This window comes from Amphiprion ocellaris, chromosome 21 (genome assembly GCF_022539595.1).
Source record: "Amphiprion ocellaris isolate individual 3 ecotype Okinawa chromosome 21, ASM2253959v1, whole genome shotgun sequence".
In the NCBI taxonomy this organism is placed as follows: domain Eukaryota; kingdom Metazoa; phylum Chordata; class Actinopteri; family Pomacentridae; genus Amphiprion; species Amphiprion ocellaris.
Window position 1 is genome coordinate 28841972 of NC_072786.1, and position 24346 is coordinate 28866317.

Consider the following 24346-nt stretch of genomic DNA (forward strand, 5'->3'; position numbering starts at 1 on the left):
ATATTTTGCTTTACTACTGTATTTTGTCATTGGCATAATGTAGAAAGGGAGTTGTTTTTATATTTTTCTTGATTTTTGCACATTTATTCATGTTCCTAGTGTCTGTTTCAGTCGCCTAAATGGGCTGTTTTTGCAGATAGCATTTATTTCAGCTTTGTTTTTCTTCCTTTTCCCCATGAGAGGCTCCTCTCTGGAGAGTAAACAGCTTCGGCCCAGCCTTGTGCCCTACATTTCTGTAAAGCTGAGGTGTTGTAAGAATGGGACGGCTAAATTGCTAAAGATGCTGCTTCTGACCGGTGTCGTCATTTTTTGGTGAATTAACTCCGTGAGTTCTGGATATTTACTGAAGGGTGAATCTTTTTTCTGAGGAGAAAAGGGGTCCAAACATTTGCTTGGGGTCAGGATGGGACGCCCAAGTTACGGCATGCAGCTGCAGATAAAAGGTCAACGCATGAATGAATAAGCACGAATCAGATGGACTTTTTGCACGACCCTCGCTGAGATGTGGGACTGTGTATGCTCCGTCTGAATAAACCGTGAAAATTCAGCAGACGATTGACTCGATGTTGAACTTGGCCCTTTTCCACCGGTTCAATACCGCTTTTACTATGATGTCCACGATTTATTTACCTCGTAAAAACTTCATGAAAAGCCGCGTTAGGGTTGGTTTATTTTCCACCCGTGAACCGTCCTGGCGCTGCGGCCAGAAAAGCCCAGTGAAATGATGTGCAGTAAATGTGAACGTGGCGTGACTCGGTGCCGGACCGGTCCCTGCCCAGCGGCCATGCAGCCGGTCCAGGAGCTTGGACCGGCGCTAGCTTGTTCCAGAGCTGTAGTATTAGACTCAAATAGGCCCACAACATAACAACATGAGCCGAGCTGTCACAGGGGATTACTTCAGCGAGGCGAGCCAGCGGGGTCTCCACTGCTCTGCTGCCGTGGTGGGGAGGAGGAAGGCTTCTCCGTTAGAGGGAAAAACGGGGGGGACAACTACGACGGCGAAGGAAAATAAAGATTTAGCAGCAGTAGCAGCCTGATAAGGTGATGTTGGAGCTGGTGGGGAGAGTCTGCGTCGACCGATGCCCCCCTCCATCCACCAGATTTACCGGCAGATCCGTGCACGGCCAGCATTTTTGCAGCACCAAACAAAGTGAGGAGGTTTGGACGTCTACCTCAGATTCCTCCCAGTCAGGCGTGACATCCGCTGCTTCTTCTTTCTTTCTGTTTTTTTTTCCCATCCAACCCTCCTCTTCCTGCTGCGTTCTCAGCATCACAGTTTAAAGCTGAAATATTTGGAAACTCTAGCCGCTAACAGCCTCCCTCCGCTTTTCGAATGAAACATCCGCCCGTTCGGTGTCGCCTCACCTTTGACTTTATTCGCCATTTTCGCTTATTTTTATTTATATAGAGTGTTTATCATACGGTTTGTTGTGTTTGCCTTTCAGGCTGATTTACATTTTCCGTATTATTCCGCCCACAGACGCATGAATATGTATGATTTATATTCTCTTTTTCTTTCCCCCCTCCTTGATGTCAAGAGTTGTAGCGTTTTCTCGGAGTCGATTCTTAAGCTTCCGCCTAATAAAATTCCGACCGCGTTTCTCAACCTTGACCTCAACTTTTAGCGGCAGCAAACACAACTATTATATCTGCTGAAACTGTAAAGATGCTCATTTTTTTTGTCTCCAATTTATGATTTATTTAAAAAAAGAACTCGTATGACAGTTTTAAGACTGTTTGGCATTTGTTGGTGTTGAGTTTGAGTGTTAGACGTCTTAATTTTGAAGTCAGGATGCATTTTTCAGCAGTTTTTCACTTTAATATTGTTAAGGAAAAAGACCATTTTAAACAGTCTATTTATGACATTGGATGTTAAATATGAAAAGACATGGAAAAACGTCCGCTCAACCGAAGCAAGATTTGACATTCTCCAAGCCAACTAAGGACCCCGAATCTGTCTTTTATTTATTTCATTTCAATTATTCAAATCTGTGCAGCTTCTTGCATGTTTTATGCGTAAATTTCAGATTTTTTTTCCCCCATCTTCCCGCTCTGTGGGGAAAATGAGTCGAAATGGGAAGCAGCAGTTTGGAGGCATCCCTGCTTTGAAAATACAACAACCAACCCTTTCCTCCTCCATCCCTACTGTATTCCATCTTTTCAAAGCAACATGCTTCATTTTGAAAGTTCTCGTCACTTACACTTTGTCTGAACTCCCCTCCTGTTGCATAAAAAGATTGAGACGAGCTTCTGCCGCGCACCTGATCATGGAAAAACAGTCATGCTGAGGTTGGCTTGTTTTCGCAACGAGTCAACATATTTCATTGATGTTCACAGGTAGTAATTTATTGCACCATAATTTACTGACTGAATCGCTGAAATGCTTCGTTGGGTGACAAATGGAACTGCTTTTGAGGCGTGCACTTCATTTGCATTTTTCCCCATGAAAAATGTGACTTTGAACGGTTTTTCTGCATCAGGCGGCTTCGGATTCTCTGCAGGTTTGGTCCGTTTGGCGGTTTGAGGTGGAAGGATGGAGCGTCCGGTACAGCAGAGTGTAGTCAGAAAGATTCAACCTCCAGAGCAGCAAATTTGAACTCAAAATTCTGACTTCTAGCTTCAATCCTGTGTGAATACTACAGGACCTGGAGAGCTTTTTAGACTGTATGTAGCTCGCAGCAGCAGGACAACTGGATAATGATGCATGCAGACGAGGAAAGTATGGAGTCTTAAGTGGATGAAAAGTCCACTTAGAGATGTTCAAGATGATAAAAATGGTGCTTTATCTGCTGAAAACCAGACTGACGCCTTGTTTCCACATGTCTCTATGTATTTTAACCAGAAATCCATTTATTCCTATGGGAACTCTGGGCTAGAATTTGCATCGAGTATTTTGAAAGATTTGACCTTTTAAGGTGGTTTTCAGAGAGAACAAAGTTGAAAAAACGTATATTTGCTTGCAACCCACAAAATTACACTCCTATACAGCTAAACGGCATTCTCATTTTGAAGGAAACTAATTTTCTGCTTGAATATGTTTGTTACAAATGCATGTCTAATCATCGTATCTTATTTTACTGCTTCACTGTCATTCTATCAGCTGACCAATCACACATTAGAAGAAGTGGGATTTGTCGCCTTTGTTCTACCCAGAAAATGGATGAGAACCTTCAAAAATGTAATAAAGGGGTCAAATTTGATCCCAAACTGTGACATTTTGGTGCTGAACCTTAACCAAGCTTCTAACGTGTTAAAGTGTCTAAGAAAACGAGATACTTTCCTGAACCAAACCACATACTTTTGGTGTCTACACATTCAAAATGTTGTCAATGAATGTACCAAGTTTCTGCTGATGTCTCAAAAGGATCATACCAGATATTAAAGGTCACCCATGTTATTCCTTCTTGCCCAATGCATTTGGGCAAGAAGGAACTGTCTTGACCTTCTAGTTGGCTCTGTAGGCCGTTATCATCCCGTTTAATGGCAGTTTAGTTGCCTTGTTTCAACTACGAAGAGAAAGGAAGGTCCATATTTCAGGTGTTGAAGTGAATCAGCGAAAGTCAGCAGATTTTTAACCAGGAAACTTGAGTTTAAGTCGCATTTCCAATCATTCTTATAGTATTATATTCTGAATTAAGTATTGTTTTTGACTTTTAGTTAATATTCATAGTCTCTCTTATGCAAAACAAAAAATAGAATATGTCCCCTTTGCGCCCTACAAGTGTAAGCTGATCCGTTCTGACCTCACAGTGTTTGGAATAGCATCCCCATCTTCCAGGAATCAAGAGAAAGAAAGCTGCCTTTTTCTACATTTACATGTTACAAAGCTTCATTTTGTGTGTTTCCAGGGTTATTTTTCTGTTTCTCAAAGATCAGAATGGATGATAACGTACCTACTGCGTCTTTTAGAGAAAGTTCCTACTAGCTTATGTGTTTGAAATTAACATAACGACTGTACACATCTGAATTAGGTGAGAAGATGATTCCTTCACACGTGAAATCAAAGCTGGTTTGACACATTAGCATCAGTTTAGTCTCTCTGCCAGTGGAAACAGCTTTATTCCAGTGTCTTCGCTGTGGCTTGGCGACTGTATTTAAACTTGGATTACAAACTGGAGGAAGCAGAAAGAAAAGTGCCATAAAACAAAGCATCCTGCAGGGTTTCTTTAGGATGCTTTGGAGGATAAACTCAGAGACCTACAGTCAGGTAATCTGGGCTGCTGCAGTATTGATTCATTTTAAATCAGTCTCTTGCGAGTCTCCTGACTTTATGATGGTGCAACACTCGGAGTACTTCTCCAAAGTTCACCGTCAGTACTTGGCTTCAGATCCAGAGAACTGAAGTACAGAGTGAGAAATCTGTCACTGTCCAGCCACTTAATGACTGCTGGATGTGTGGAAGCAGAGAAGGAAGTGAGTTGGCAGAGTTTAGGTGAACGATGAAGTGATCGGTATAGTTTCCTCTCAAACATCGATGCTAATTTTAAACAATTTTCTTAACTAACATGTTTGTCGTGTTAAAAGGGGGGAAATCCTGAACTTAAGATGAAGAAAAGTTATCAAATTGTCATCAAAATTTTGTTAATTCAACTACTGCAGAAATTTAAGTTTAAATTACACATAATGTTAAGTTGATTCGATTAACAGCATCAATGTGATGCTTTTAATTGACAAATTTAAAAAGCTAATGTAGGTGGCTGAGAGGTTGACCTCAAGGTGAAGAAAAAAAATTATTATGGACTCAGTTTTATCAAGTTACCTCAACCTGAATTTACTTTTAAATCAACTAATGTGGTAACTTGAGTTCAAATAACACACAGTATTGAGGTGACGCAACTTTATTATGTCAACAGAACCCATCGAAGTGATGTTTGCAACTTAAATAGGTTATCAGAACCAATAAATCAGATTTTTTAAAAATCTGGAAACTATGCCTCATGTCTTTGCCATTGCTGCATATGTTTCACTCTAAACACTAATTTCAGAGACCTGTTACCACAACTCAATTTAACGCATGGCTGCAAGATAAAAATTCAAATTCATAAACCTTTTAAGTTGCAAATATTGTTTTGATGAGTTGTCTCGACATAATAACGTTGCATCAACTTAATATTCTGAATAATTTAAACTCAAATTTCTGCGTTAATTGATTTTAACCAAAAATCAAGTTGTACTTAATTAAATTAGTTCTAACTCAATTCTTCTCCACCTTTAGTTCAGGAAATGTGTTTTATACCAACCATTAAGTAATTTGAAATACCATTGATTGAAAGAGTGATTCCCCTACATTCCCTGAACTCAGTATAGTTTGTTGGTTCAACGTAATTTCATTAGAAGTTTTCAGAACTCAAAAACACTGTTGCATTAACATTTTTTGTTGAGCCTGAACATTGTTTTAAAGGTGTAGCTAAAGCCCCACAATGCTCACCAACACCAAACTGCCCATAGTCCAGACTTTACTGTCATTCAAGCTATACATGAGTCCATATTCAAACGAAAATACATTGCCTTGGCTTATTGTAGCATAAATAAGACTATAAACCCTCCTAAGATTAAATAGGGTCAAAAACTAACTACAGCAGTAAAAATAAATACGTATTTTTTAAAAAGTTTGAAAGAATGATGTTTTGGCAGTGCTAAACACTGACGAAACAGTAAGATGTTCCACCTGTTCATGCAGGTACTACAACTACTCTACGATAAATCTACAATGCATGTACATATATCATCTTTTGCCTTATTAGTAATTAATCAATTTACAATAATTGCCCCTACTCTAATAGTGAGATTTTGTGAGTTCTTATGCCTTTGCTCCACCCGTCCCTCTGCGTTTCTCTGGCTGTGCTGGCAGCTAAACCAAGCGTCCCCTCCCACTCAGCCCCACACAGTGTGCCTATCTAATGGTGTGGAGGATATTAGGCCTCTATTAAAGATATGACCGTTGGTTTAGAGCCGCTGCCTCTCGCTCCCATTTCCCCCAAATGGGTCAGGGCAATGGGCGTTAAAGCAGCCTCTTTACCTCCCCCCTACTTCCTCCCTCCAGCTTCTATTTTTTTTCTTTTTCTTGAATCTGCTAAACCAGCCGGCGAAGCCTTGGCGAAGCCTTGGCGAAGCCTCCGCTCTCCGCTACAACGGTTTAATCTGCCGAGCACCTTTTCAATCAAAGTGTGTCAGGCGGGGCGGCTCCCCGACACGACTCCAATACAATGCATGGACACACATGTCCAGGAAGTGAGGGCGCGATGGCGGCGGAACACGCCCACGTGCATGCCCGGGGCTGCAGATCAATACTCGCAATCATACAGGTGACAATGGGCGGCGGGTTTATCGGCCCCTGATTCACACCCCTGCCATCATCACCTCCTCAAAAAAATAAAAAATCACACAATCAAGGCGGAGTGGGGGTGTAGGGGGAGGGAACGGAGCAGGGGAGCTCGCAGGTACATGAAATGTGTGAATATGTGCGTGAAATGAATTGAAATGGGTGTGAAAGTGCATCTATTTGCAGGCGGATGCACACGCACACATATGCACGCTTCCTTTGTGTTCTCGAGTGTATTTCCACTTGTTATATTCGTGAGTGTGTGTGGCTGTGGTGAGGTTTTTTTGGGGGGGTTGTGCACATACAGTACATATCTGTGTGTGAGAGTGTGTGTGTGTGTGAGAGTGTGTGTGTGTGTGTGTGTGTGTCGGTTGTTATCAGAATGACACCATCCCTACTCTCTCTCCTGCAGCCCCAGAGGATCAGTGGAGCTGCACCAGTTTCAAATGAAAATAAATGAGAGGCAGTGACCGCTACTGCCTGGGTCCCACTTTAATGAGGAAAAGGAGCAGAGAGGGAGGGAGGGAGGGGAGGAATTGGAAAGTGAGGGAGAGATTGGTCCGAGTTGGCGACGATGACCAGAATGGAGAAGAGAGGGAGGACGAAGGGGAGGTTGGGGGGGTGTTGTGATGAATGGAAGGGCCTCTCTGTCACCGATGCGATGGCCAATTACAGTTGGAGCACGCTCTGATGCACCGCAGGTGGAGCAGACGCTGTTCTGAGTGGCCGGAGAATATCCCTCCATCCTCCATTTGCATTGAGAGGAGAAATCGCTGCACGGTGTCGCAGCTTTAGGCGGGGTTAAGGTGCGATTCAATAGCACATTTGTATGCCTCTTTTTTTTTTTGCAGCACTATGTGTGCTAAAGGGCTGTGTCTCCAAGGATTATATGCCCCATTAAGGATTTTTGTTCTCTTACTTCTCAGCCTTATTAAACTCTCTATAAAGAGTAATGAAACATTGCTTTTGCGGCCGGCCCCCACCTCCTACACACATTTAAAAGCCATTTGAATTCAAAGAGGGGAGGGTTTCAGGGCGCTAAGCTAACACAGCGGCACCGCCAGCTGACTTGCTAACATTATGGAGAGTGACAAGTAGAGCTAAATGCACTTTTTTTTGCAACAGATAACTTCTAATCTTTGGTGCAATTACATCAAATAGGACTGGGTTGTACGTGCTTTCCAACAACAACACCCAAATACAGTCAGAAGTCTTAAATTCTCCAGATATCCCGTGCTATGTCTTTCTGTTTACATACACTACCATTCAAAAGTTTAGGGTCATCCAGACAATTCCATGTTTTCCAGTAAAACTCCCACTTTTATCCATGTGCTAACATAACTGCAGGGTTTTCTAATCATCAATGAGCCTTTCAACACCATTAGCTAACACAATGTAGCATTAGAACACAGGAGTGATGGTTGCTGGAAATGTTCCTCTGTACTCCTATGGAGATATTCCATTAAAAATCAGCTGTTTCCAGCTACAATAGTCATTTACCACATTAACAATGTCTACACTGGATTTATCATTCATTTAATGTTATCATCATTGAAACAAACTGGTTTTCTTTCAAAAATAAGAACATTTCTAAGTGACCCTAAACATTTGAGCGGTAGTGTAACTATATTACGCATGTTATTTTTCTAAAAAATAAAAATAAAAATGCCACAATTCCACGATTTATCAGAGCCAGAAATTAAAAAAAGAAAAAAAAATTCAAATTTTCAGCTTTTTTCATGTTTGACATCAGTTCCCGTCAAGAAATTTCACCAATCTAATCTTAAAATGATGATAGTTCAGTAAATGTACCCCCAAAATAAAACAAAAACAAAGTTTGCATTAGATTGTGCAAAAAAAAAAAAATCCTAAATGGAATGAATAATTCTGCATTCCTGTGGCTTCTGTGCAACTGCAAGGCCATATCAACTTTTTAAAATATTGAATGACTATTTGGCTGAGCTGCAGGCAGCGTACACAGAGTAGAGACTAGAAGGGAAACAAATTACAAAAGCAAAAAATAAAACAGTTCATCGATAAAATAAATGCAGCATGGCTCAAAAACAGTATAAAGACCAGCAAGTTATTGCAAAGTCATCGGAAGATACATTCAGCATGGGGAAACATTCCTCTCCAGTTGATGTGCAGAGTAGTGTGAAAAATGGCAAGTATGTAGAGATTGTAAAAATAAATAAAAGAGCAGTAAATTATCTGTTGAATTTGGAGCTACCATTTTTAAAATACTGGTAACACCTGTGGTACTTCAGTATTGTACGTGTTGATTGCAGGTTTTTCCAATTTAGCGGGGAAAAAAACAATCAAAGAAGTTGAGTCTTTTCTAAGATGAACGGTTTTATAACATTGCCATACTGTACAAAATACAAATTTCAGTTATTTCTATTTCCAGCCAAAAACGTGGCAAATAAAATGCTCAGAAACTGCTTTGGGGTTCGAGGGTTAAGACTTTCTGTATACATTATTTTCAGCATTTGTCCTATTTATACCTCAGAATTATTCATGTGCAGTGTGTAGAAATGTGTAAAACAAGTTTGAACAGTTTGGCACACAGAATGGAAACAGCATTGAAAAGATGCTAAATACTCCCCAGTTAACCTAGTCTTACTTCATATCGGCTTTTTGTTGTACATTTTTTGCATGTGTGTGTCTCCAGATGGCCCTAAAATTTCTGTGTCCGTCCATTTTTCTGCTGATAACAAAGAAATGCATCACCTCCCAGCAGTATCCTGCACGGAGCAGAAGGAAGCGCGACTTCGAAGGCTCTTGAATTAAGCTAAAGGCTTTGTTAGATTCCAGACACCCCCTTTAAAAGTTATGTTATAATGAAAATTTTATCACATAGAGCTTTAGGTTAAAGCTGCAAATTTACCCGTACTTCAAAGGTTTCCACAGTCTGCTATAGGGTGGTTTGAAAAAAGAAAAAAAAAAAATGGCGAGGCTGGACTTGATTAAATCCTTAAAAATAGCTCGGGATTAAGCCCAGAGTTGGGTGATACGAGGTCTTTCCCTCGATGGCGGCGATGTGTTTCTACTTGAGTGCAGCTGAGCTCTGTCCAGTTGGGTCTAGCAGAGACTATTAAAACTAGCAGACAGCAGCAGCAGTGTAGCCGCGAGGCCTCTTCAGGGGCTCAGGACATCGAGTGTGTTGGTGTGTGAGTCGGCAGACGGAGTCAGAACCACACATATGTCATGTACAGCCCGCCGGTGCTGACATTAGTGTGAGGGTCAGCGAGCAGGTCAGCAGGTATTTGCTCGACAGCGCCGGGTTTGATCACAACGTCCTGCGATGCACAAAGTGTGTGAAGGTGTGTGTCGGTCTACATGTGTCCGAGTGTCGGCTGGATATGATGGTTGTTGTAACTCTTTGAACTGGTCTGAACTGAGTCAAATGAAAACATCAAAACACAGTAACTGAATCAGAACTTCAACATTTAACTCTTTGTGTTGGTTATTTTAGCTCAGATGTGGCTAATTCATGAGTTTTGCGTTCCCACAAAAGTTAGTATTCGGATTCCCACCACTTAATTAAATGCATGGTTGCAACATAAGAAATCGAACATCATGCGTTAGATTGACACAATAATGTTGCATCAACTTGATATTGTGTGTAATTTAAACTTAAATTGCTGCATTAGTTGATTCAAAGCTAACTACTTAAGAAAATTAGATTGATAAATTAATCCAATCCCATACCTCCTTAGCATTCATGTTAAATTTGACAACTTGTGTTCATATTAATAACAATTAAGTATTTAACTCTTTGAATTTCCTTTTAAATATCGTTGAAATAGTACTGCAACAACTTTATTTTGATGAATAATCAACTTAAAATTTGTGTTTATTCTGCCAATCATTAAATAAATAGTAAATAATAACACTTTCAATCATAGCTAATTCTGCTAACTGAATGTAGTTTGTAGGTTGAACATAATTTCATTACAAGTCATCATAACCCAAAAAGATTTATGCAAATTGTTGCATTATGTGCCAGCAAAACCAATGGAACCCAAAACCGTAGACTGTATGCACAAAAATGGACGCAACTACCATGATGTCATCCATTAAGTTTGGCATTTGGCTGTTGCCATGTTGGTTTTAAAAAAAATTGGACATAGCAAGCAAGTAGTGGATCCTAGTGGATAAACCAAGGACTCTATGCCATACCTTACTTTATCATGTATTTCTTCTAAATTGGACCATGTTTTACAAAATTAACGCCATGTTCTATTCAAAAAGTCTTTAAACTAGCAATTGAGACAATAAACTCATCAAGATAATGTTTACTCAGGCAATAGATCAAGAGACTAATCAGGTCATTTCTTCATAGACTGTTGTGCAATCTGACTTTTATTTGCAACTAGAGTAGTCGCCCCCTACTGGTTGCTAGAAAGAATGCAGGTTTAAGAGTTGTAGGTGTATTTTGACTCAACAGCTGATGTTTAAAATGTGCTATACAAACAACGGCAACCTGACTTGCCTTCATTATTGCCCATGGACTTAATTTCTGGGTGTTCTACTTTTGTTTATTCTGTCAAAGCAGTTCGTAAACGTTGCTTTTACATCTACGTTTCATATACACTCTATTTGTCACCAAAACTTTTATAATGCATTATTAAAATCCAAACACAGTCAGAAGTTCTAAATTCTCCAGATAACCCATGCTATGTCTGTATGTATATATCTTACACCTTTATAATTCATCAGTAAAAGAGCTGTAATTAAAGCAGACATGTGCTTGGTGCTTTGATTTAGTTATGCTTTCCAACAATTTTACCCAAACATAGTGGGAAATTCTAAATTCTCCAGATATCCTATGTTCTGTTCTGTATATATATATATATTTATTTATATATATATATATATATATATATATATATATATATATATATATATATATATACATATTTTACACCTTTATAATTCATCGATTAAAGAGCTGTAATTGAACTAGTTAGCTGCCAGGTGCTTTATGTGTTAATGATTTCCAACAAAGGCACCCAAACACAGTGGAAAATGATAAATTCTTCAGATATCCCATGTTATGTCTCTATGAATGTATATATTACATTGTATAATTCATCAGTAGAAGAGCTGTAGTTGAAGTAGACGGCTGCTAGGTGCTTTGATTCATATGTTTAATCTAATGAAAGCACCCAAATACAGTGGGAAGTTGTAAATTCTCCAGATATCCTGTGCTACATCTGTATTTATATATATTTTTGAAAAATTGCAGCTTTTAAGTAACATCCACAGGAGCCTCTTGTGTTTTTATGCGTTCAATATTAATAAACATATAACCTATTTTAATGTAAACAGAACCACGGATGCGTCAGAAAGCCATACCGGATTGAGCTTAGCTTTAGCATATATCCATTTTGCACCGTGTAGCTTCAGATTTTGCCTCATTATTGTCTAATTTAGACTTTTTCCTCCATTTTTAAAGGAACTCAGCTGTTTGCTAGCTTTACATCCACGGCTACACTGCTAGATAGACTGTTACCTTTGTGGCCCAAATCCCAAAAAGACAGTCAAACAGAGAGAAAAATCCTCAGAAGTAGCTTATTCTTGGTTGAGGATGTGGTATTAAGTCTCATCTATATTTTTTTATATCCCTGAACCACTGACACTCTCCACCGTACTTCACGTACCACTACTTGCTGTGAAGGCAAAAAAAAAAAAAAAAAAAAAAATCATAAAATCTGTCTTTTTTCCACCAAAAGTGCCCTTGTACAAGCCTGACTATACGATATCTTCTGACTGAATGCGATTCATTGAAAGTAGCCATTTAGTAGAAAGGAAGAAAAGCGGCGAGCTGACACATCCGTCCGGCCGCGGCGTGTTTGAGTTTATGCATTGTGTCAGATCATGTGCAAAACAGGTCAGCGAGCATTTAGAGGCTCGCAGCCCCACAGGTGGAGCTGATGGGATCCACGTTAAACTGGAACACGATGTCGTCACCAGAGTCCAGCAAGGACCAATAACAAACTGACCGAGAGAGGAGAGCAAACGGAGCGAGAGGGGAGGTGAGAGCATGAAAATGAAGGTAGAGAAGGCACCTGGAGGATATATGGGACTAAAATGTAAAGATTGAAGAGGATCTGTTCACTCCATCTTTAGTTCTACTGAGGTTTCAGTCGCAGAGTGGCTTGGCTGCACCGGGACACCTTTTATTTTGAAAGTCTGTGAACACGCATGTATGACGATTGAAGACCCGCCGATCGAAACGTGTTTTTCTGGCGTCTTCGAGCGCCATCAGCCAGGCTGTCTGGTTTCGGGCCCCTCACATGTCCACTTAGGCTCAAACGCAGCTGCTTGCTTTTCTGAATTATTCATGAGGCCCCTTCATTAAATATTCACGTGTGAAAAGCCGGCGCCATCAACTACCCACAATCCTCTCCTCTGGGTGAGATGCAAGCAGGAAGCAGAAGCCAGGCGGGCCGGGATGATGGTTCATCGTATCCGATAGACAACGGCCCCTTTTGTTTCGTTCTTTTATCTCACTCCGCCTCCTCCCGTCTTCTTTCTAAAGTGATCGATTCGTATTGTTCGGGCAGCTGAGTTCCCCTCCAAAGCCCAAGGTGAGGGAGATGAAGGAAAGATAGAAATAAATAACCAGACGGAGGGAAGAGGCTGGAAAAGTGGGAGATCGAGCGAGGGCGAAGGCAGACCTCGCCATGAGCGGGATCTCAGAGAACACGGAGGCCTCGGGGTGAGGGGATGGGAGAGGTGATGGGTGAGGGTGGAAAAAAGAGAAAGACCAGCAGCAGCAGCAGCATGAAATGTTCTCTGCATCTGACCACTGGCCCTGAGTATAATACGCAGCTCAAAGATGCTTTTAAGGTGTCAGCGTTCTTTCGGAGTCGTGGAAAGTTACATAAGCCAACAGCACCGATCTTTTTCTTCTTACCGTCCTCGCTGTGAGGCGGCTTGTTTCACCGGTTTGTCTCTGTTTGGGTGAATAAGGAAGTGCTGCGGCGGTCAGAAGCAGCAACATGCAGCCTGACTGTGTGGATTCTGAGTCACCCAGGTCATGCACTGTAAAAAATGAAAGCTTCTGAACTGCAATGTTTCAAACAATTTACGTCTATTTGCTTTCACAGTTTCTTGTTAAATTATGGATAATATCTCATAAAATCATAGAAATACAGCGGTCATTTTAATGTGACCCTGAAAAGAAAACTGTAACGAATGTCCAGATATCTAAAATCTGTATTTTAACACATTTATTTGTGCTTTTACAACATTTGACTGTGAAATTGAACTTTTTTTTCACTGTATATAATAAAACAACCCAAAAAAAAACATTATTTTGCAGATATTTGCATTAAACTACACATAATGCCTTGTGAAATCACTCGAAAAGATATTCATTTACATGTTGCTCTGAGAAAATACATAGGCAAAAGCTGTCAATAATGTCAACAAAAATATATATACAATGTTTTAAGTGTTAATTTGTTCTTTTAATATGTTTTTAATATGTATTTTGACATATTTCCTCTGTATTTAAATCAGCACAAAAAGTCATCATTTTAGAGATATTTGCTGTTACTTGAAAAACAAATTCTGCATGCTGAGGGTATAAAAATGGTAAATTAATTAGTTTCACTTTGCATTTTTCCAGATTTTTTTCTATTTTTCTAAATTACAGATAGTATCTGGTAAAATGCCATAAAAACAAAATGATGTCCGCATGAAAACTCAGTATTTTTACAAATACTAGTTCTTTCTTTCACAATGTTTAACTGTAAAATTACAGATATTTTTACTGTATTTAAACCAGAAATTTTTGTAAAATTTTATAGATACTGGCAATTATTTGAAAGACAAATTCTGTTTATTCAGGACTGAAAAAAAGGGAAATAATTTTGAATTGTTATTTTGCTGATATATTTCTGTTTTGGTAAATTACAAATAAAATAAAAACACAGTAACCCTAGAAAAAAACATTGGCCAAAACTGTAAATAATGTCCACATCCAATTTTAAAAAAAAATAAAAAATAAATTACACATGGTATTTTGTGCTTATACAGTGTTTTTTCTTTTCTTTTTTTAAACTGTTTATCAATCAGCCAAAAAAATTAACAGATATTTACAGATTATTTGACTAAATATATCAATATATGTATATAAAGGATTAAGAAAACAGTATTTTTTATTATTTCACAAATTTAACTTATATGTTACACATAAAAAATGGGCAAAAACTATGAGTAATACTCACTTTTAAAATCTGTATAATTTTAAAAATGGTAATTTTGCTCTTTTCATGTTTGAGCATGAAATTACAGTTTTTTTTACTATATTAAAATTTGCAAAAAAAATCATTATTTTACAGATATTTGCCTTTTTTAAAAGGCAAAGTATTTATCTTTAGGACAGAAAAAAAATATTATTTTGTAGCTGTTTTTCTACATATTTGTTTCGCTATAATTAATTTGTATTAAAATCACATAAAAAATCTTTAATAGATTAGATATAGACTGATGAACTATAATAATAATAATAATAATAATAATAATAATAATAATAATAATAATAATAATAATAATAATAATAATAATAATAATAATAACTTTAGCATTTACTTTCAATTGTAAATTGAATTTATTTTGTATTGTTGGTCAAAATAGGCAAATTGTAGATTCTGACTGACTTTTGTCCGACATTTAAAAGTCTAGATGACTTACAGATGCACCGACAAGTGAAGAAAATCCTCAGTTACAGTCCTGTCAGCTGATATAAGCAGCATCACAGATAAATCTCTTCCTCCTTTCTTGTAGGTCGAGAAGTTCTTGTAGCATCTCGAGCTAAGTGGATCATAAATCAGACAGCAATCTTCGTTCTTCCGTTTCCATCGGTGTCATGAGCATTTCTGTTAAGCACATGTGACAAGATCATCCCAAGGTCTGCAGACAAAACGCGTCCCTTCATTATCCACGTATGCGAGGCTCCACTGTCGTACAATCGGGCTCGTGCTTCACGTTCCATCATTGTTCAGGGTCACGCTCCTCGTCATTAAGTACACAGCATGTCTTTATACATCATCAGTTAACCCTCCTGTTGTCCTCATTTACAGGCACCAAAAAATATTGTTTTCTTGTCTGAAAAAAAAAATCCAAAAAATCTGCAAAAAAATTCCACAAATTTCTGAAAATTTGCAAAACCTTCAGGAAGAAAATTCCAATAATTCCTTAAAAGTTTCCTTTAAAAGTTTTACTAAAAAAAAAAAAAATCCCCCAAATTTGGCAAGAAAATTCTTGTAAATATTTTCAAAAAATGAGTAAAAATCTTCCAAAAAATCCTAAAAATATATAAAATGATTACATATATATCAGTAAAATGTCCAATATTTTCTTGAAGAACATCCACATAAAAATCAACTAAAATCCAGCGAAATTCGTTGGATTTTAGTTGATTTTTATGTGAATGTTCTTAAGAAACATTTTTAACTTTTCTTTTTTTCCACCAAAAAATGTTCAAAAATTTCCTGAAAATGTGGACATCAGAAGTTTCACTGTGAAAATGTTTTATTTTTTTCCACACTTTTAAACTTTAAAACGGATCAATTTTGACCTGCAGGACGACATGAGGGTTAAAGCCCTGATTTCTTCCACTATTTCTCCTGGAAGGTGCAGAATGGAATCAGAAACTCATGGCAGCACACGCTAGCAAACATACGCGTCATATTAAACGCAATATTAAACATCTACAACACAAATTGCATATTAAAACAATGTCCTTTTTTTGTTTTTTTCCCCCTCGTCAGCTGTCGGTTTCACATGGCTACATTGAAAATTGAGAATGTTCATGTTTTATTAATAGACGGAGGCTTTTTGTTCGGCGAACAGGAGGCAGAGGTTTGTTTACAATCGGATGCTAAATGAGGAGATTTGATTGGGTGATTCTTTGTACACGGGAACACAAGTTCCAGTCGACTCGCTGCAAACCTCATTTCACTGCAGCAGCTACACACCTGCACATAGACGGGTGTTTGGAAGGTTTATCAGCAAATAGAGAGGAACATTTTACCTCCTTTCATCACATCCGGTATCATGTAAAAATAGTGCATGCTGTCAGTATTAGCACGGTCGTCATATTGTTGAATTAGAGCACATTTATTGAGGAAATGGGGTGAAATAAGTTGGTTGTTTTAAAAGGCTTGAATTACAATTTTTAGACATATTTTGAAAAATAGAGATTTTTGAACATTTTTTGTTTAAATTTACTGTTATTTCAAAGATTTTCCAGTTTTGTTAAAGATAATACTTAGAAAAATTTTGCATGTTTATCTGGTCAAAACTGCCAATAAAGTCCACATTAAGTATCTGTATTTTAATTAAGTGTATTGGGATTAAAAAATGCTTCAGAATTTTTAAATCTGTCATTTTACAGCTTTTTCCAGTTTTGTTAAATTACAAATAATATTTAGTGAAACCACACAAAAAAGCGCACATAATATACATGTTAAACTGGCCAAAACTGTCGTCAATGTTCAAATCCAAAGTCTGTATTTTTCTAAATTGTAATTTGTTTTGCAATGTTTGAATCTAAAAGTACATATTTTATATTTATTTCAATATATTTTACAGATATTTGCTGATCTTCTTAAGAAAAAATAAGTATATTATGGATTAAAACGTGGTTCATAATTCTTTAATCTGTTATTTTACAGCTTTTGCCAGTTTTGTTAAATTACAAATAACTAGTAAAATTACAGGGGGAAATGTATTGTTTATACATTAAATGTGAAATTAAGTTATTTTTCAGTGCTGCAAATATCGTTTCATTAAACACAGATTTGCTGTTATTTCTATCATTTACTACAGCACTAGCACTATTACAAGGTAGCCCAGCATTAATTTATGCTCTGCTTTATTGTCTATTTTGCTCTAAATGAGGCTGTAATTTACAAAATGAACATCATGCTGTATTCAAAAAGTCTTCAAACTAACAATAGGGACCATAAATCCATTAGAGAACTGTTTACAGAGCAAACAAATCAAGAGAGAATTCAGCTCAATCAATCGATCAGACTTCTTTGTCCCACCAGCGGAGTTGTCTCATGCTGGATATTAGACAGAATGCAGGTTTAAACATCAGAGAACATTTGACTACAAACTGGTGGCATCAATTTCTAACATTTACGGATATTCAAAGATCTGTCAGATCATGTTGCACATTGAAAAGTGACGTCAAACTGAACTCAACAATCATATTGTTACAGCTGTAAATAACCATCTAACTACTTGCGGTGATTTATGTCCAGCCTCAAGAACACACTGTTTTCAATGGGACTAGAAAGTAGCTTCAATGAAAGCTGCTGACAATGAGACTCAAATTAACGCAGACCCTGTTTCTTGACAGGAAAATGAACACCAGTTTGCTTTTAGTGCCTCAAACTAAACCTTATCTCACCTTTATTGCATCCAGGTGAGGGCAGAAAAACTTTCTCAAAAGCTGTAACTTGAGGTAAATGTTCTGAGTTTTTGAGCGACTGGATGTTGAACCTGCAGGAAGCGAGCGAAACTTATGCTGTTTGGAGAAAGGATAAAACGAGGTCCAGAATCAGCTGCGTCGTCGCCTTGTGAGCGGCTTTCATCAGCTCGTGTTGGATTTGAGCATCAGTTCAGGCACCGACTTGAAAGACCGCAACGGCTGATTATGACGCGCCACTCAGTTATATAATGTCCCATACGAACCCTTGTTCTGAGAAGGGGTCAAGAGCAGTGAAACATGCAGCGCCGTCCCCACTCCTGGGATGCCGTGAGCCCCGAGGCGCTGATGTAGGATCAGTCTTTCCCATCCAGACTCTGACCTCAGTCCTTGCAAGCAAACATGCTAGCTGACCCCCAGAGCAGGGCCGTGGGCCAAGTCCCACCCACGCCATACACTTACCCCGCTGTATGTGTGCATGCCGAGCATTTTTTTTCCCCATTGACCCAGATACTCATATTCTTCCCCCAGAGAGCCGCTTCTCTCAGTCTAAGAGAGGCTCATTATTTTACCGGAGTGCCTTCCCTGTTTTTATTCCTCCTGAGGTGGAAGAAGCAGGAAGGAAGTGGGGCAACCTGGTAGCGTTGCTGCACAGGGGGTGCGTTCAGGCCCGCTCCGGTTCCACGGGGAGGCATACTGGATCCACACAATTAACGCGGCGTAAAATAGAGTCAGCAAATTTGCAGCAAATTACGGTCCAGGTTCATTATTACAAAGCTATCCCCACACGTAAGTGCAGCCCTCTCTGAATCTGGCCGACTCATTTGATTGTAAATCACCTAACCGGCCGATGCTTTCATTAAGTCGCCACAGTGAAGCTTTCTAATAGTTTATTTAATTTAATTTTATTCATGTAGCAGCACTGTAAAAAAAAAAACATATTTAAGCTGGAGTTGAATTAAAGTGTCTTTCTTCTTTGATGAAGGTGGATTTGAGGATTCTATCATCTCTAAATTACATTTTGTCGCTTTAAATTGGTATTCTCATTCCAACAAAACTGGAAAAATAATGAGGTTTACTGCTCCTTTAGCATTGTGCATTTGACGTTTCTTGTTCTGCTGCAGCTCAACCAAAGAAGGAAAATGGTATGTCTACTGACAGGATCAAGTTTCACGTTTTGTTAAAGCTCATACGTAAATTCGACAAACTGGAAACGTCAAGTGGATTTTCCTTAAAGTTAAGCTACAGCAATGATAATTTGAGCAGAATCAAATGATTTAAATGCATCTTACTTAAACCTGTGGTATTAATATCATGTTGCTATCTTAATTTGGATTGACCAAACTCAGTTGCATTAACAATTGAAGCACTTCCTCTCGAGTTACCTCACATAGTAAGAAAACTTACGAACTTTTAGAGAAACCCAAGAAGTCCAAAGTTCCCATTGGATTCCTTTGGGCAAGCAACAGTGGAAAAAAAAAAAAAAGAAAAACTAAACTAAAACTTTACCAGATAGAAATCTCAGTTTACATGCACCAAACTATGATTATGTAACACAAATAATCAGTTAGCTCTGATGTCCAGGTCATAATAATGCCAGCTAAGGTTCCTGAGGTGAAGTATCTTCAAGAACCCACAATAGAAGTGTGTTTGCTATTGAAGATCCTAGGATGGTATTTACAAATGTAGCAGCATCTAAATAGATTTGTGGAGATATTAAAACCAATTTTGGCTACAGACTATGATTAATTTTGGTGAATATGACTGAAAAAGGACATTTATTGGTACGATTATCTAGCTAGAAAAAGACTCTGCTTTACCAGAAAGTAAACTACTTTAATGTGCACCAAACCATGATTGTCCAGTACAAACAACTGGTTATCTGGAATTAGGATGAAACAACATTACACAATATCTAGGAATCGGTTAATTTTAGGAAGTCTTCAAGAGTTAGTGTTACCAGCAAAATTTGTGGATTCTCAGTTATCCAGGTCTTGGTAACTTCAGCATAAAGCAATTGGACTTGGATATTTAACATCATGCATGTTACTAGCAATTGCTATAGCAAGTTTAAAGTGATTTTTGGACATACTTGGCTGCAGAGCATGATTAAATATGATGGAAAAGAACATTTAATAGTAAAACTATCCTCACAGATTGTCCTTATTGTGATTATTTATGTAGAAGGATTAAAAAATGTGTCTTTAAATCTAAATTACTTGAGACATATTTTGAACCTTTTTTGATGGGTATTGGTTAGAGACATCTATGGGTAAATGGATAAAGATCAGCTTCAACACCATGGTCCACATCATATGTCATCTTAAGGCACCTCATATAGTAAGAAGACCTTGCAAAACTGTCGAGAAACCCAACAAAACCGAAGTTTCCTTGGGTTGTTCTTTGATGAAATAACTTTGAGAACCAAATTGAGAAGTCTGGTTGCATTTTATTGAAGCTAGAATGTTAATAAAAGAGGTAATTAAATCAATTTGAGTTACAGACCATGATTAAATATGAGAATAAAGAGCATTTGATGGTAAAACTATGCTCACTATTTTGGTGGTTTGTGTAGAATGATTAAATAATGAGTCTTGATATCTAAACATAAACGATCTGAGCCACATTTAACGGTGAATACTGGTTGAAGAGCTGCACCGGTTAAAGGCTCCTCCATGTGAGGAGATCTAACAGTTAAAGGTCAGCTGTGGTGTCTTAATGCATCTCATAAAATAAAAAGACCCAACAAAATGGTTGAGAAACCCAACAAACCCAAAGTTCCCTTGGGTTCTTCATTGGTGAAATACCTTCAAGATCCTTCAAGAGAGGTCTGGTTGCTTTTTATAGAAGCTGGAATGTTAATAGAAGAGGTAATGCCATCTTTAAAGTGATATTTGAAGATGATAAAATGAATTATGGACCAAATATGATGAAGATCAGACATTTAATGGTAAAAACTATCCTCACAGATTGTTGTCGTGGTTCTTTATGTAGAAGGATGTTTCTTTAAATCTAATGATCTGAGCCACATTTAACGGTGAATATCAGTTGAAGAGCTGCACCGGTTAAAGGCTCCTCCATGTGAGGAGATCTAACAGTTTTAAGATCAGCTGCAGCGCGGTGCGCCACGCCTCCACGACCCGACACCTGGTTCTCCAACAGTCCGTCAGTTGCGCTGTTGCAGAGCGGATTTTCAGACAGGACCGGCGGAAGAAAAAGCAAGAGGAGGAGGAGGAGGAAGCGAGAGAGAGAGAGAGCGAATGGGGGAGAGGGAGAAGAGAATGTGACAACTGCTGGATGCGGACAGAGTGTGTGCGGCGGCTACACTGCCTTCAGGGAGGCCTCGGATCTTGCACCTGTCCCTCTCCGTCTCCGCGGCCAGCAGGCGCAGTTTTGGGCGACGCTCCTTTATTTATCAGGCGGAGGCGCACAGCGGCGGAGGCACACACACACACACACACACACACACACACACACACACACACACACACACACACACACACACACACACACACACACACACACACACACACACACACTCAGCTCTGGACGCAGGCAACATGACTTCATCCTACAATCTGGATTTTCTGCCCGATATGATGGTGGAGAGCCGCCTGCTCGTTCCCGGAGACAGAATGTGAGTTGTTCCTCTGTTTTTTTCTCTCTCTCGTTTCCAGTGTCCTGAAAAGCAGCTGTCCGATGTGGAGGCTGCTGCTGCTCCGATATGTGACTGGAATCGGGGTCAGAATTAGCTGCTGTGACTGTGGCTCTGTGTGATTGTGTTAGTTCTGCCTTGTTGTTATTAATATCCGTCGATAAATTGCGCGGGGAGATCGCAGGAGCGCCGGCGGCTGTTATCAGCCGTAGACAGGATGGTGATGAATGAACGCCATTACGGGGAATTAACGAATAAAACCTCCGTCTTTATGGAGCTCTGTTATCTGCTGCACCGTCGGCGGATCGCCTCAGCCCGCCAGGTTCGGCTCTTTCTCGGCTCCGGCTCCTGCAAAGCTCGGAGCCGCCCAGTTCCACCGGCGCGTTTCGGGACCGTGCAGCCGGTTGTGGGAGCGCACCACGCTGGGGCTCAGGAAGAGTCGATCTGTGTGTTCTGGCTGCTGTTTCACGAGCAGAATTAGATAAAAATAGAGAAAATGTCATAATTTGAAGACGGAATCAGTCACATGAGGCTGATCCAACTCCTCCTGAGGCGTTTTTCCCCCCGCTTTTCTTTATTTTTGCGCATGTTCTTGTCCTCACTTTGGACACTTGGATGAGGAGAAATGGCAGGAAATGTGACCAAAGGGAAAAAGGGAGGGAACGCGTAGGAATGCACGGATCACTGCTATCCCGTGTGCTCCAATTGGATTTGCTGTAATTCAGTTTAAACTCCGGAATTTCTCGAGCAGGGACAAAGGGAGGTTTTCATTCCCGACATCTCGGTCATGTGTTTTCTCTCCACACGCAGCGCATCATGTCCCACTTATGTCCCCTCAGCTCACAGCGCCTATTTGTTGATGGATCTTTTTTTCTCTCTCTCTCCCAGCATAGAGAGAGAAAAGAAAAAAAAAACTGAGCCGTTCGTTTTTCCGTGTGAAGGTCTTTTTATTTTCTTCTCCTTTCAGTCAGATGCTGCACTTAACTTCTGGTGACTCATGGTGTTGAAACGAGAGGAAGTGTGAAAGTGTTTGGGGCTGTGTTTGTGGTAAAAACTCCTAAAATCGTGCAGTCAGTCACAGATTAGCACTAAAATTCTATGAAAAACACACAAATGAGAAGCTACATGGTTGCATGCATCAATGAGAACATCAGTGGAGTGTTTTATTTCATCAGAATATTGAGAAATGTGTGTTTTTTGTGAGTACAAATGCAAAACGTATCCAAATTATGTGAGTAGAGCTGAAGGATTTGAGGAAAATGACTAATTGCAGTGTGCAAAATTCACTGTATTACAGATTTAAAACATGTAAATTAACATAAAAACATGAGATACCGTCAAAAAAGTGCAACTGTTCCATGGAAGGATGCACGGATTTCAAAAAAAAAAAGAAACATTGGCAAAATAATCAAAATCCTGGATCAGATATCCTAAATTGCATCCTTTTTTGCTAATTACATTGTTTTTGCTCATTGTTTGGTCAACACTACAACTGACCATTGTAAAACGTCCATATTTTTACCATTTATGTGCTCTAATCTCACTATTTAGCACCTCAAGCTGATCGGAATCCACTTGTTGTGGACTTATATCGTGAACAATCTGAGAAAACAGTGTAATTTCTACTAATATTTCAATTGTTCATAATAATGTAAGCCAAAAAAAAAATGACAGTCTTGGATGAATTTTGGTAAAGTAACGTGTTGCTCAAACAGAATCCAACATGGCAGATGGAGAAAAGTGTCTGACGGAGATACAAATCACCACTTTCGCTCTTTTATTAATCATAAAATCAGATGAAAGTAGAATGCAAACATTTGTGAGAATAGCCTTGAGTTGCAGTGACACAGTTTGTATCCAGGCAGATTAACTGTGTGAAGATGTAAATTGAAATTTGTGGGGAAAATGGGAATTTAAATTGGGATTTTTACTTAAAATATCATCATATGATCCTTTGACCTGATCGTTCACCCCTATAGTTCACTATTACATAATCACAGGGATATCACAATGACATCTCATATAGTAAAGTCACTATATGTTGACTACTGAGTCGCACAGATGCAAAATGACTCATTACAATAAGACTTTAGAGATATTATAACCACATACATTTAAAAGAAAAAGTCATACAGTACCACACCACATATCCCATACCAACCATGTGTCTCTAACTTAACTAGCTTCATTTAATTTTAGAAAGAAACGCAATTTCATTTGCAAATTAATGTATTATCTCACCTAAAGATGCAAATATGATGTAATAGGAAAATCTTCTAGTTTAGAAAAGCATGTATGGAGGTACATGAAGGTTTTTACCCAAGAGACAAGGTCTGTATACCATGTAGGACCATTATTTTCAGATGTAAATTTGTTTTTTCTCACAGTTTGGTAGATTTAGGCACCAAAAGTTGGTGGTTCGATCGAACAAAATATGTTTTGGATGGCACTTCAACATTAATAACTAAATGTTCGAACCTTGGTTGAGTTTAGACTCCAAAACTACTTGATTAGGTGTAAGAAAGTAGCACAGTTTGGGTTAAAGTGTAACTTTTTCATTACATTTTTGAAGTTTTCATCAAATCAATGATTGGTTTACAGAAAAGAAGCAACAATAAAGGTGTAAAATGGATTCATTTGATTGGAGATGCATCTTTAATAGGACAGAAACCACAATTTCCATCAAAATGTGATTGAGAATCAGAGTTTAATTGGGTAGAAATGAGCAGTTGTCCAATTTAGTACCACAGCATTGCTATATTAACTATTACAGGCAGGTTAAAAACCAGCAAAGGAGCCACAAATATGAGCGATTATGTGAGAACCTTCAACAGAAATGGTCTTTTTTGCTGTTTTACTACCAATTTGAGGTGATTTCATGCATTCTGGCTTTAAAAAATGAGAAAACACATGA

At 38.7% G+C, this 24346-nt stretch overlaps 1 protein-coding gene across 38 annotated transcripts in view; it reads left to right on the forward strand.

Annotated features, from left to right (window-relative positions):
• celf2 (cugbp, Elav-like family member 2) overlaps positions 1-24346 on the forward strand; it is a 314361-nt gene that overhangs the window by 84180 nt on the left and 205835 nt on the right. Inside the window, exon 1 of one of the 38 annotated variants that reach the window (XM_055006296.1) lies at positions 16960-21414. The exons of 31 other annotated variants lie outside the window; for them this stretch is intronic. In XM_055006296.1, coding sequence (XP_054862271.1) covers positions 21338-21414 — 77 coding nt within the window. In that variant the 5' untranslated portion in view covers positions 16960-21337. Of the gene's footprint in view, positions 1-16959; positions 21415-24346 lie in introns of those variants that run through there. 6 more of the 38 variants (XM_055006308.1, XM_055006311.1, XM_055006323.1 and 3 more) reach the window with 6 other exon arrangements.